Here is a 15489-nt window from a genome sequence, read left to right as displayed (position 1 = left end):
CCCGGGGTGGAGGAAGCAGTAGTAGTGGTCGAGGTTGAAGCAAGGGACGTTGAGGTAAGAGGAGGAAGGAGGCCCCTGAAGATCAATTTGTTCGTCCTGTCTATCAATGTGCGGGGGTTGAATCCCCTGCTGATTGAGCAGTAGGTCTCTAAGCTGGGAACTCCTAAGCCCACCATGCACAGAATGTGGCCATCAGAAGGAGGAAGCTTCTGCCCACACCCTGTACATTTCCTGAACCCTGGCTTGGGGGATCTCAGCCATGATATGGGAAGAAAAACACCCACCAACACACACATGCTATCACAGATAGGAAGAAGGGAAAGAGAGGCTTCTTTTTTTTTTTTTACACAGATAGGGAAGACCAATGCCTGAGCGCAAGGGTAGGGATACTAGAGAAACAAGAGAAGACATAGAAAGAAGAAGAAAAATACACAAGTTTTCAAACAATTACTCACCAGGAACATGGAGCAACGGGACCATGATGCTAGCTAGAAGTGTGGCATATAAGATCTGAGGGGAGAAGGGAGAGAGGGGCATTAAGGGTAGGGGAGGAGCTTGGATCTAATACTAGAAAATGCGGCCAAATTGGATCCGTGCCAGATCAGAGTCCCACAGGTTGAAAAGCAAATGAAAACAACTTCAGATGTTATATTATTAAAACATTTCTCTTGTCACGGAAGTAGTTGGAAACACACATCAATCTTTGCCTTATTTTCTTGAAGGTGTAGTTCAAAGTAATTCTATTATGCCAGCAGTAAGAATTAGGATACAAAACACACGGCAGTTTTCTCACAAATCTGCCTTGCTCCAAAAGCAGCAACTGGCACAACAGGACTACCAAGCACTATCCATGCAGTTGTAAAGAGGGACACAACTAGTGCATAAAACAATGCAAAACCAAACATGAAGCTGCTCTCTTTTTCAATTAGCTACCAAAGACTATTACAGGAGTTAGTGGCTTTAGGATGTATACCTAAGAAACTGCAAAGCAAACACAAGAACAAAAGCAAATAGTGCACAAAAAATTTTTATTTACAAAAAATTATATATTTTTTTTATTCACAACACTTTATTCAACAGAGTAACAGTTTTATGCCATAAGGTAAGGAAAATATTTTTTAATAAACCATACATTGCCTTTCTACTATTTTTTTGCTTGCTTTTTCTATTTTTTACAAATGTAGAGAACATGCACAATTTATTAAAATGTTTTGCTAAGTGCAAATACATCTCTCTCTCTCTCCACCTTTAAGGCAAGTACAATGGAACGCTGCTACTGGGTCAATAAATGCAAATGCCCAGAGAAATAAAATCTGCCACAATGCCCAGTTAAATAAAATTATCAAATACGTCTCACACTTTAATGGTGTACTACTACAAACTAAGTGTCTGTAGTACTTCATTTTTTAAATATCCCCATATCCTGAGTTGTAGACAACCTGCAGTCTGAGACAGCAGATGAAAATTGAAGCTGTTACACAATTCATTTCTAAAATTAACTTTCATTCATTATGTCTGTAACCTGAACTTTTATGTTGTGCAGCTGTAAGGTGGTGAAGCAACATGATTTTCTTGTCATATCTTCTAAGGATATTCAGAATAAAGATGAAGATAGGCTTATTCAGCTGAAGTTACCATACTTCATATGTTCCTGATTTTTTTTTCTTTTCATTCAGGACAATAAAAACTGGATCCATAGAGAAGCATTCAGAATGAAGAATTAGGAGCAAATGCACACTTAATGAAAATAAATTACGTTTAGCTCTTCCTGACGGTCCTTCTAGGGGGCCCAACAATAATAAAAACTGTGGTGCCTCACAAGAACTACAGCCACACAAAATAAAATTTCAAATTATAAACTCTCTAAATAAAAGTTCCTTTTAGAAATGCCAAACTTATTCTTTAAAAGCTCTATTAAAATAGAATGCTGGATGCCCTGTGAAAAAATAAAATACTTGTGCTCTGAACGAGACAGTTCTGGCAGGAATCTATAATATACCCAATAAACAGCAGACACTGCACAAAAATAAATAAAAATAAAAAACAAAGCCATCTATCTTAGTAGGTGCACTGAGATGACTACTGCATGGCTTACACAAGTTTTCTGCATGGAGTAACTTCAGAACAGACAGCAAAAGGGTATGGACTGGGTGATAAGTACTTTGAAAATGTTCTCCCCTCAGCAATCCTTGAGTGTCTTTTCTCATTAATTTAAATATGCATCAGTTTTGCAGGAAGATAAAGTGATGTGGGTGTACATGTTATTTTAATGGCCTAAGGTTATGGCTAATCAGTTTTCATTTCTGGGTTACAATTTCTTTACTTTCCATATGTTGGGGTGTCATTTTTGATGTACTTCTTATTCTCCAACAAAATGAATGCACCTGTCAATAATGCATACTATGTTGCATCAAAGTGGCAGACAACATACATTCTTCTTAGGTGATGTCACCTTTGAGCTGTTATATTTCACAGGAGTAGGGAGGTTGCGCCCACTGCCACTGAACTAGTTATCAGCATAACAAGCTTGTTGTCTGTAAACACAATCTAATTATGCCAAGATCAAGAAAGGTATAGCTTGCGTCAAAGTACACTGTTCAAGACACCAGACCACAGTACCTTCTCTGTAAGGCTAAGACATCTACGAGTCTTTAATAACTCAATTCAAATGTGTACACTATAAAACCTATGCATCAATATGCAAAGTGCATGACACAATTAAACACAACTATAAAACAGAATGCACTATTAGACAGATAGTTAAAATGTGCACATTCTTTCCATTCAAATTGAGCTCTTTATCATTTCCCCAAATACAAACAATGCACCTTTTAAAAGTTGAGGTGAGGCATATGAAAAACTAAAGCTAAATCAAATTTACTGTCACTCTCTCTTTTTTTTTCCTTTTTAGCAGTAAAAACAATGACTACATAAACAGCATAGGGAACCTTGTTTTACAGACTGTAGTTACATACAATGAATACTGGGCTATGCACTAACTTCTAGAAGGTCTGCATCATCCAATTATTCCAGTTTAAATAAAAAGATTATCCAGTATCCCATTCAGGTGTCTGCATGTGTCTAAACAGGTATTCAAAGTGGTTACTCGACCATAGCTGAAAGACAGAGTCATCAATGCCTCTTCATTTGAGCCAAACAGACACGAACTGAGATTGACATGCTTCACATGGGGAAATACCCATGTAACACGAGTATTATAACCAAGTACAAGGGTGCAAAAATCTTGGGACAAGTTGCAAACTGTGTTGACCTCAGTTCAGTGAGTCAATTTAACTTGCGTGAATTAGCATCGATCAACTTGACACTGAAGAAGTGTTTTAATACAACATAAAATAAGTCTTACTGTAAAAACAGTCTGAGTGTCCATTTGGCTATCTACAAGTACCCAAGATGTGTAAAGCATCAACAACTGCACTAAGCCCTGAAAGGATACAAGTAATCATAAATGACATTCACAGTGATGAAACTGCCAGTCTGACAGAATAATACTCTGGAAACCCATTTTATACTCGGAAGACTGCACTCTGCACAGGTACAGTGTTACTTAACTATGTATACAAACTACACCTAACTATTATATGGCTTAACTTTGTTCAAAACCATAAAACTGTGTTAATGTGTAAAAGATGCAACTTCTTCCGGAGATTTTCAGGTAATGAAAAAATACATATAGGTATCTATGTACTGCATATGCATAGCTATATGCATACTGTGACCCTACAAATCATGGTACCTGCTTCAAACTTCTGCAAAGGTGGCATTATTTTCAGTTACTTAATGTGGAGTGAAAACTGAATTACTTTCCATTTCCAATGCTTTCAGGTCAGCAGCAATAAACAAATCAGATAGCAATAAGCAGCTCCTTTCTTCTTAATACTTAACTCACGCACAATACTAGCATTTCAATGGATAGTGACAACAGCCTTTACTGGTTTAGTCTTTTCTCAGTGGTTTGTATTAATAAGCTCTGAATGGACAACTGCCAGTACTGTTTGAACTTAACTAAACAAAAGAAGAAAAAAGTAATCTTTATTCACATATGGGTACATTTTAATGAGACGAAGACACAAAGCAGATGCACAGCGACTACTTGCCAGGAAGATGGATTATTATTTTTTTATTTACTGGCTAATCTTCATCTACTGTTGGTACCTGAAAAATAATCTATTTGTGAATGCCAGCATTTGATGGCGCATTATGAAATACTAAATCTGAATCTGTATTTTTCAGAGACAAAAGAAAGAAGGAAAGTTAAATGCTGTAAACAAGTAGTAAGATTCAATCCTTACTCCCACATACTTGAGTGCACATCTGAATCCTTTTCAGATACAAACAGATTCTGGGCACAATCTCCTCCTCCTCTTTTTCTGATACTTCCATTGCTGGTGTTGCTTATAGTGGTCTGTGCTGCCGCTGAGGCTGTGGCCCAAAATGCATGGGTAAATTGGGCTCAAAGTTTATCCGTGCAGGGAAGTCAAAGTTCATCCGGATGTGTGGGAGATGGGGTACATAAGGAGCAGGAACAGGTGGAATGTTAAGTGGTAAATTATCATACAAGGGAGCAACTGGTGGTAATGGAAAGTGAGGCGGTACAAGAGGGGGGTACACTGGAAGTCTGGGGTGGTGGATATTATGGGGCACTGGTCGCTGTATTGGTTCTACTCTCTGGATTTTTGCAGGATTTTCTTCAACTGGTGGACCAATTCTCTTCACGCCAGCAGCTAAAAAGAAAAAAGAAATTAAAACTTACTCAAAATACGTTAAATGAAGCAAAACGATGCATACGTCAGACTGGAGAAGCAAAACTACTCAGACACACACAGATATTTAAGATACAATATGTCATTTCCTCATGTTTAATAAAATTTACTAATCTACTCCTGCTTAAAAAATTTATCCCATAAGCAAAGACAGTTACTGCCCACCAACTGCCATCATACACATCTGAATACTGGAAACATGAAGACTACAGAAAATTGACTACTGCCCCTTCCTAATGTCTTCCTCGGCACATTAAAGATGACCAGCTGATATGACATGAACTTTGGACAAAACTCCATTGAATGAGTCTGCCAGCAGTTGCTCAGGGATTTTACAGGGATGCACTGGGTCTGCTGCTGCCATCAGACCACTTTCATTAATGATGCATTCTTGCTCCCCAAAAACATGCCTCAATAGGCATCAGACAACTGTCTGAAGTTGATGGTCTGTTTCTCTTATTCTCATGTTGGAAGCCCTGCTGGATAATTTCAGCTTGGGCTAATCAGTTCTGATGGGCACAGAACAGGACTCTGAGAACACAGTCTTTGAGCACTACTGCTACAACAGAGTTGCAGACAGATGACTCAAAAAGCTACTCTCTTGGACCAGGCCTGGGCCCCACATGACATGCAGTGAATGACAGGTGCTTTCAAAAACTCGTTAACTGAGGGTTAAGTTCATAAAAAGCTTTCATGAATGTCATTTCCACAATGGAAATATCTCCAGGAATGTGCAAACAAACGCACACTCTCTCCCTCTGTATGTGGGTGTGATATACTTCATATATTTATATTTTTATATATCTATATATATATATATATTTTTTTTTTTCTTTAGTCTTTTGATAGTGTTGCATTAAAGGCTTCAGCTAAGAGTGGGACGGTCCTACCAATCCTCTCACTTGACAATTTCAACTGTTGCCATTCTGCAGGTACTGAAATAGGTCAGGAGTTCTGTAAGTCTATTCATGGCTGGGTTGAATAACTTGCATTTACAACAGTCCTTCTTGCTATTCTCATCTCTGAGGCAATGTAGACAATACATCTTAGTCTTTTACTTGACAATCATATAAACATTTTGAAAAAAAATCAGTGTTTTGAGCACAGAACATGCAAGTCAGTATCAAGCTGCAAACGAAGTAAGCAGCAAAAACACTGCAGGATCAGGGACTAGGCATGTCATACCGCAGCACATTATGCCACTGTGTGTACTAGCATATGGCATGCATCTCTAGCACATACGGTTCAAAGAAAATGTCATTCTGGGACAGAAAAGAAGACTAACTGAATTCCAAACCTATTAAGGAGGGTCCCCAATGTTACAACTTGATGCACCTGACGTGCTAACTGATGCTGCAGAAATCCATGAGGAGAAAGAAACCTTCTGTCTTCTTCGCAAAAAAAAGATGGTATGGGAGTAAAACCCCTGGCCTCTTTCCTAAGTCGTATTAACCTGCTACAGCATTTGAGCTGGTCTCCGAAAAGAGCCATTTTCTGGAGGGCGCAGAAGTTCTAAGACACAGCTGGTTCAAGATCACATTAAAAACCCTTCAGCCACTCATGATGAACAAGCCACGGCAAATTCCGAGACCCCCCTCCACCAGCTACCACCTCCATGTCAAGGTCAGCTTCATAAGGTAGTCAGGAGTTTAGATGCTGGGCTAGCAGAGCTGCCACTATGAAAGGTTTGGTCAGCAGTGTTCTGAAAAAGAAACTGTCTGAGGGTCCTGCTCAGTCTATAAAGGTGTTGCTGTTTCCATGCGGGCGGGGGAGGGGAGGCTTGCCTAGCCTGCAAAAAGACAGTGGCCAAAGTGGCGAATCAGAAAGCCCTTGACCACAGGCAGGGCTTGCCTCCTCCTCCTCCTCCAAAGGTACTGGAACAGATGTTTGGAAAGCTGAGCAAAAAGAACTTTCCCTGCCTGCAAAAAAAAAAAAAGGACTGTGTAAATCACTCTAACCCATGCAGGCACATGCCTAAGCTTGCTGCCCTAGTAAGAGCATCAGCATGTTCAAAGTTGCTATGGGTTGTATGACAGCCAAAAATGTAAATCACACACAAAAGTTTTACCTGGGCTTAGAGTCGAGAAGTCACTGAAGAGGACTGGAGATGCAGCAGATGAGGAAAAAGTTCACGGATAAAAGTCAGACCCTAGTAGAGGTAAACACCATCTTGCCTAAACAGGGTCGGCAGCTTTAGTTTTTTTTATTAGATGGCAAGGTTGCAAGATACTGTGGTCTCTAGGATTCATGTTGGATGAAAAAAAATCACACAGAAGTTAGTTCTATAACACAGGGTCAGGATTTCACTCTGGAGTGATTAAGTATAATTTTTCTGCATTTTCTTGCTGCCTTTAGCTAATTCTGCCTAAAACACATATTTTTTGAGAGTTTCTGTGATTTAAAAAGCTTGTTTCAGCTACTACATATTGTACTTATTTTACTGCCTGCACTTTAACAAAGTAATTTTTGTGTTTAAATTACCTGTTCAACTGTTGTAGGCTACACACTCAAGTGTGATAGCCATTTCTGTGCATTTAAAGTGTTTTTTTTTATTGCATATTTTCTGAAAAAAACAAAAAATAGAATTGTTTTTCCGCCTTTCTAAGCTAGTATAGTCCAGTTTTCAAGTTAGCGCTGAATTCAGGGCGGTGTTGCAAGTTTCTGTGTTTGCCCATATCTTACTTGGATAGAAGGAAGTTTCTCTATTCACCTGTGAGAGAGGGGAGCTCTGAGCAGCCTATCTGTCCCTGGAGGAGTGGTTTCAGCCCAGAAATTAGTAGCTTATTGGCCATTTTGGGCTAATTTCTATCTCTTTCATTTTCCCTGCTATAAAACCCACATTAGCGTGGTTTTGTGTGCCGGGCATCACCGGTTAGGTAGGGTACAACTATTCCCGGCTCCACAAAGTCTACTCTTCCCTTGGAACTAGACAAACTTTCAACTTAAGCACTCAAACCATTCACTTCTCAGCCCAGTACTTGCTCAAAACTCATAGCAAGCACTAATAAACCTTAGCACTAGACCCCCCTAAACTGTAGTGAAGAACAAGGCTCTCTATTCAACCTTACAAGCCAATCAGTAAAACAGTTCACTGGACCTTTCTAGGCATGTCCAAAGGGCAGTTTCAGGTGTACTATCCGGTCCAACTGGTGAATCTGGGCATTTTTGAGGCAATGTTACAACTGCCTCATGTACACAGACAACCCTCTCCTTCTACCACCAAACACTAATACATGCGAGAGATGCAATTATACAGTCAAACTGGAGGCTAAGCTCTCTCAACCCAAGACTGGACCAGACAGTCAAGAGGAGAAGGGAATTACTTGCATCACACCACCAGTCTCACATAGACCCATGAAACCAGCACCAGCAAAAAACACACAAACACATACTCGGAGGCTCTACATAAAAATCTGCAAAAGCAACAGAGACCTCCAAATCAGACATCCAACCAACCTCCACCCCCGAACACAAACCATGAAACACATACTTCACAAAACCAGTGTACAATGCAATCACAGCCCTTAAAGGCAAAATAACATACCCAACACACTAGTAATAGGTCAGGCACACTGACATCCCACTCACTAGGCTGAACAAGGAGAAGGTTACTGTTAGCTGCCTGTTGGGTGCCAGGATCCGCCACATAACACAAGCACTCAGGTCACTCCAGAACAAGTACAAATATGACTCTGTCATTGTCCATGTTGGTGTGAATGACCTGAGCTGTACCTCCCTGGACTACATGAAGAGAGACATGGAGGAGCTCTCTGATCACGTAGTCCAGGCCGGTATGACCCTGAGTAGCATCCTGCCCTCATCAAGAATGATACCAAGATATAAAAAAAAAATTAATTTCCACAACTGGCTAAGCTTCTGGTGTCACTCAAAGGGGATCCAGTGTCTGTCAGCCTGGGATGACATGCTCGACAAGCCACGCTGCTTCGCTAGAGAGACGGCTTGCACCTGTCACCTCTAGGCTTTCGAATACTGGCCAAGGCTCTTGCCACCCCCATAGTGCCTTTTTTAGGCAAGGCTCAAAACACAAACCCACCGCCGTAAATTGCACAAGTAACAAAAAACTGAGGGTAATGCTACTCAATTGCTAGAAGTCTAAATCTCAAAATGCATGCACTCGAGGCACTCCTCATTATGGAGAAAATCAATATATGTATATGTGCAGTAACAGAAACCTGGTTTAAGGCTCCAGAGAACACCCCAGCACTACCAGGCTACAAGTCATACCATACATTTCGGCCACAAAACCCGGACCGAAATAGAAAAGGCGGGGGTGTATCCATATTCATCAACGATACTCACACCTCCAGGTTAGTGGCACAGCACGATGCTTCAGAGATCATCCACGTGCAAACAACAGGCAAAACTGCAATTCAAATTGTAGCTTGCTACAGATCACCCACCATGTCCTAGGACCTCCATTCTGCATTTCTGGAAACACTGGGAAGCATAAAGGTCCTACCAAACACCCCGATACTGGACGATTTCAATTACCCAAACATTAACTGGGAGAACTACTCAAAGTCCCTTGCCCAACATTTCCTAAAATTTATAAACTCAAATGCCCTGGATCAACTGGTTAACACCCCCACCAGAGGTGACAAAGTACAGTTTTGTACCTACCATAAATGTAGATGTCCGATAGATATGCAACTGCAGTCATAACATATGGGTTGTCCTGCCTCAGGCAGCCCTCGGTCGGCCGGATTCCAAAGTCTGGGTCCGACGTCGGCTGATGTCGCATTTCTCTCCGACGTCAGAGCGGCTGGAGTATATAAGCATCAGCCTACGCCATTTTCTTCAGTGTTTCTTGCCCCAGATGCCAGGTGCCCTCCAAGGCAGGCTGTAATCAAATTGGAAGACAAAAACAGGATTCCAGACAAATAAGTAAGCAATAAACAGATGCACCATAACAGATATCCCCAGCTAAGAGAAACAGGGATAGGAGTGGACCCAAGGCATAGAGGGGTATGGAGGGAGGGAAAATCCAACTGCAGTTGCATATCTATCGGACATCTACATTTATGGTAGGTACAAAACTGTACTATGTCCTTCAAGAATGCAACTGCAGTCATAACATATGGGTAGAATACCATAGCTTAGCTGGGGAGGAGGAATGCTCTAGGAAAGAGATGGTGTGGCAATCAAACCCTGCAGGACTGCCGAAGCAAAGCCTGCTCTGGATCTGGAGTATAGAGGGAGATGGTAGTGTTTGGAGAAAGTATGCACGGAGCTCCATGTAGCAGCTTCTAGAATGTCCTTTGTAGGCACCCATCTTAAGAATGCTGTAGAGGTGGCTGTAGCTCTGGTGGAGTGTGGTCTGACATTGGCTGGAACATTCTTCCCATGGAAGGATTAACAAAATCTGATGCAATGTCCAATCCATTTTGAAATAGTCTGTTTTGAAATTGCTTTTCCTTGTACTCCAGGGGCGTAAGCTACAAAAAGTTGATCAGACTTCCTACTGGTCTTGGTTCTGTCCAGGTAGTAGCGAAGTTGTCTGTGAATGTCCAAGGTATGTAACAGTCTTTCCCCTTTGTTCTCAGGATTGGGGAAGAAAGCAGACAGATGAATAGCTTGATTTAAAGAAACCCTGGATACCACCTTTGGCATAAAAGTAGGGTTGGTTCTTAAGGAGACCCTGTCTCTGTGAAAGATTATGAACGGTGGTATTGCCATTAGGGCCTGTAGTTCCGAAAACCCTTCTTGCTGAGGTAATTGCCAACAGGAAAGCTGTCTTCCATGAGAGAAATTGTAAGTCCACTGAAGCTGCTGGCTCAAACGGAGGTAGAGTCAGTTTTTCTAGGACAAAGTTGAGGTCCCAAGCTGGCACTGGAGCCTTTCTTGGTGGCTTAAGGTTCTTGATTCCCCTGAGGAATTGCCTTAGCAAAGGATGTGAAAACACAGGCGGATCGGTATTATATCTAGCTGAAATAGCTGAAGCATGTATCTTTATGGAAGAATATGAGAGTCCATTCTGTAGCATATCTGCCAAGTATTCCAGGATGAGTGGGATGTTCAATAATGATGCATCATGTCCCTTGCTGGTATTCCAAATGCTGAATCTCTTCCATTTTGCTAAGTAAACCTTTCTGGTGGATGGTCTTGAGCCTCTGTTAATATCCGCTGAACTTCCCTGGAGAGATAGATTGAGGTTATTCATGGGATCTCCCAGGCTGTTAGCTGCAGTGTCTGAAGGTTTGGATGCACTGTTTTGAAGTTGTGTTGAGTCAAAAGTAGGGGCCATTGTGGAAGGGCCCACTTCTTGTTGTGACATATGCTCCGTAGTAGTGGGTACCAGTGTTGTCTTGGCCATTCTGGAGCTATTAGGATCCCCTTGGGTCTCTCTGCTTTGATCTTTAGTAATACTGTGGTCATCAGTGGCAGAGGTGGGAATGCATAGATTTTTAGGAAGTTCCACATGAATGAAAGAGCATCTATTTTCCAAGCTTGTGGATGGTATGTCCTTGAACAGAATTTTTGTAGATGATGGTTGAGGTGAGAGGCAAATAGGTCTACTTCTGGCCTGTCCCATGTCGAGGTGAGTTGTGTGAAGATCTTCGGATGTAACCTCCACTCGTGTGGATCTATGAAATTCCTGCTTAGGCTGTCCGCCAGCACATTGTCTTTGCCTGGAACAAACTGGGATTGTAACTGTATGTTTAGGCTCAGTGATTTTCCCAAAGATTCATTGTCAGTCTGCAAAGGGGTAAGAATGGGTGCCCCCCCCCTTGCTTGTTTATATACCACATCACAGTGGTGTTGTCTGTCCGTATCAATAAATGGCCTTGCTGAAGTTGTTGTCGAAAGGCCTCGATGGCATGCATTACTGCCAGCATTTCCTTTTGGTTTATATGCAGATGTGTTTCCTTTGGAGACCATTGTCCTTATATACATCTGCCTTCCATGTGCGCCCCCCATCCAAGGTCTGAGGCGTCTGTGGTCATGGTCTGTGTTATCTGAGGTTTTTTGAATGACATACCTGTGTTTGCCTGGCTTACTGAGGCCCACCATAGGAATTCCTTTTGTAGGCATGGAATGAGCGGTATGGTTGCCTCTAAGTTGTTGCTGTGCTGAGACCATAGGCTTTTTAGGCACCATTGAAGCTTTCTCATGTGTAGTCTTGCTAATGGAACCAGGAGAATGCAGGATGCCATGTAACCCAGGGCCTGTAGGAATCTCCTTGCAGTCATCTGGGTGAGTATTGCCAAACCTTTGAAATAATGAGTTAACTTCTCTTGCTTGTCTTCTGTCAGGTAAGCCATTTGAGAGGCTGTGTCTAGATTGGCTCCTAAGAAGGTTATTTGCTGGGATGGTTGAAGTCTTGACTTTTGGAAGTTGACTGTGTATCCCAGAGCCTGAAGTAATTGTATGACATAGTTCAAGTTTTTTGTCAGCATCAATTTGTCGTCCGCTTGTATGAGGCAGTCGTCCAGGTACGGGTAAATTTGGATCCCCTGGAGCCTGCAATGAGCAATTACTGAAGCCAGGCATTTTGTGAATACTCTGGGCGCAGTAGATAAGCCAAATGGCAATGCTGAGAATTGATAATGCTCTGGCCCTGCAAGCCTGCAAGAAATCTGAGGTATCTTCTGCAGCTGTGTCTGATAGGGACATGCAGGTATGCCTCCTTGAGGTCCAGAGTAATCAGCCAAGACCCCTTGCCCAGCATGGGAAGGAGTTGCTGTTGAGTCAGCATTTTGAACTTTGGTACTATGAGAAAAGTGTTTAGTGCGGACAAATCCAGTATTGGTCTCCATTGAGTTTCTTTTCTTGGAACAAGGAACAGACTTGAGTAAAACCCCTGGCCTTGTACTTGTTGTGGAACTCTTTCTATTGCTTTGATCTGAGCAAGCAGAGAAATTTGCTTGATAGCCTCTGCCCTCTGGTTTTGTGGTAGGTTTGGCATGCCTTGTTTTCTTGGTAAGGTATGAAAATGGAACCTGTAACCTTGATCTATAATGTCCAAAATCCATTTGTCCTTTGTCAATCTGTGCCAATTGTCTGAAAACAGAGATAATTTTCCACCCAAGGGAGCTTCTATTTGCTCCTTGGTCAGCGGACGTAGAGGAAAGTCATTGAGATTGTGCCTGTGGGGCAGGGGAGACCCCTGTGTCACTTCTTTGGTTTGCTGGCTGCCATTGTCGTCCCCTGTAAGGACCTCTGTATTGTCCTCTTCCACGGCCACGCCTGTTTTTACCCCTTTGAAATTTTTCAGGATTAGGAAAGGACCAGTTTTTTGAAGGCCAATTCCTGCTGAATCTGGGGGGCTGAACCTGGAGGAAATCTTTGACCGTCTGAACTGATTTTGCTTTTTCCTCGATGGACTTTAACACATCTTTAGCATTAGCACCAAAAAGCTTGTTCTTTTCCAAGGGTGCATCCAGAAGTTTTGCCTTAACATGATCTGGTAGAGGTTGTTCTTTTAACCATGCATGTCTACGAATGACTGCCCCTGTCATAGCTGCCCTACATGAAGCTTCCAATGCATCATATCCACACTGCAGAAAGTGATTGCTAAGAATTATGTACAGCTTTCTGCAAAGACTTCCTGTCTAAAGGATCAGGAGAGGCCAATGTTTTCTGTAAATGATCTAACAGGTAATCCTGATATTGTAACATATGAAAGGGGCAATTCGGAGCTCTGATAGATAAAGTAGTGGAGGTGTAGACCTTTTTCCCCCATCTCTCTAATGACCTAGCTTCCCTGTTGGAAGGCAAGGGATTTTTAGAGGTGGAAGCTGAAACACCTTTAGGTCCCTGAGAAATAGTTTCTAAATCAACAGCATGGGCCCTGAATAAATGGGAATGTGTTTCTGGGACCCTGTAATATCTGTCTGGCTTGGCTGGAGCAGGAGGAAGAGAATCAGGGGTAACACTGGAGTCAGAATATAGATCATCCAAAACATCAAGCACAGGAGGAATAGCTAAGGGCCTGTGCTGGGGCTTTTTAAGGAAGGTTCGAAGGTGCTTTCTGGAATCAGAATATTCCTGGCCTTGCCACTTGAAATGTTCCCTCATGGTATGCAGAACTTCCCCAAAAGAAATATCCTCAGGAGGGGAGGCCGAGGGGATGGAATCCTCTGCATCCGAGTCCTCATAGGTCTTGGAAGAGCTCTTCCTGGCCATCGGAGTGGACAGAGTCCTCAGAATCTTCATCTGAAGGGATAGGGTCAGAGGGTTCAACCCGGGGCCTCTCATCAGAAGGAGGCTGGGATCTTCTCTCAGGATGGGCCTGTGAACCTCTAATCATGGAAATTAAGTCTGCAGCCATAGTCATGATTTGTGTCTCAGGAGTAGGCTGAGGTAAGGCTTTAGCAGCAAGGTGCTTGGTCTTGCTGGCTGCCTTAGCACGAGTGTAGGCCTTAATAGACATGGCCATAGGAGGCCTATCAGCTCCACGTGCAGGAGTGACCTTATCTACAACAATGGTCTCGGGCATTTCCTCGGTTTCAGTATCCGGAGGAAAGTCTCTAACTGGCGTCGGAGTGGTATCCGGTATCGGAGTCGCCGTACACGGTGTCTTCGGTTCGAGTGGTGGAATAACCGTCTCAGGGGGAACCGGAGCACTCGCGGTAGGTTTTGGCGTGGAGTCGGTGGTAGACGCGGGCCGAGGATGTCGGTCCCGGTCTTTTCGTTTCTTGGGAGTTTGCGATGTCGGAAGTTCCGACGGCATTGTATAAGAACATTTTTCGCCAAAAAAGTCTTCAGCGAACTCCGCCCGGCGCCTGAGAGTGCGCTTATTGAAGCGAGCACAGGCGACACAGGCCGAGACATCGTGGTCTGGGCCAAGGCAAGGAAGAGAGTGGAAATCCTTATGAGGTATTTGTTTACCACAAGACAGACAATTGTTAACTTTTTCAGTAAATTCTGACATCGGCTGAGGCAAGAAAAGGTCCCCAGCGGGTACTTAGCTTTTGATGACTTCGATGAAGAATACAGGAGCTGACCGACCGGCACTTGCGAACTGCTTCTGCTTGGGCACCGCGGCAAGAAAGACTGAAGAAAATGGCGTCGGCTGATGCTTATATACTCCAGCCACTCTGACGTCGGAGAGAAATGCGACATCAGCCGACGTCGGACCCAGACTTTGGAATCCGGCCGACCGAGGGCTGCCTGAGGCAGGACAACCCATATGTTATGACTGCAGTTGCATTCTTGAAGGACATCATACTGGACCTGGTCATCACCAACATGGGCGACTGGGGAGGTTAACCCCTCGCTGGTTAGATCTGACCATAAACTAATCACTCTGGATATCCACATTCCGCCCCCACCCCTGGTCAAAGAAACCACCATGAAAAACTTTTCAAAATCAAACTTCACGTTACTTAAGACTGAGGTGGGAAGTTTCAAAGCCCCCATGCTAAAGGATAACGCTATCCAAGCTGCAAAATCCTTTACTAATGCACTCTATGGGCACTTACAAGAATGCATAGATCGTGCTATCCCAAGCAAAACCAACACTCACTCCTCCAAGAAAAGGAAACCAGTCTGGTGGACCCCTGCCATAAACAAGCTACACCACAGGAGGAGGAAACTAGTACAGAAAAGAGTAAAATCCCAATAAGGGAAGACATAACTGACCAGTATCAGCAAGAAACTACGATCCTTCATAAAATCATCCAAGGCTAGCTTCGATGACAAAGATTCCAAAGATAACCACAAGGCATTCTTTTGCTATGTCAAG

The 15489-nt window shown here is 42.8% G+C and overlaps 1 protein-coding gene across 1 annotated transcript in view; it reads right to left on the bottom strand.

Annotated features, from left to right (window-relative positions):
• Positions 1-1011: 1011 nt before the first annotated feature.
• LOC122816562 (E3 ubiquitin-protein ligase RNF216-like) overlaps positions 1012-15489 on the bottom strand; it is a gene marked incomplete in the record, with an annotated part of 2262287 nt that continues 2247809 nt past the window's right edge. The window contains 1 exon segment of the mRNA XM_044089426.1: positions 1012-4742. Coding sequence (XP_043945361.1) covers positions 4414-4742 — 329 coding nt within the window.

The sequence above is a fragment of the Protopterus annectens genome, chromosome 12.part0, assembly GCF_019279795.1.
Source record: "Protopterus annectens isolate FY-2018-M chromosome 12.part0, PAN1.0, whole genome shotgun sequence".
Taxonomy (NCBI): domain Eukaryota; kingdom Metazoa; phylum Chordata; order Ceratodontiformes; family Protopteridae; genus Protopterus; species Protopterus annectens.
Note: the sequence above shows the minus strand (reverse complement) of the source record. Positions and strands in the feature narration are given on the sequence as shown.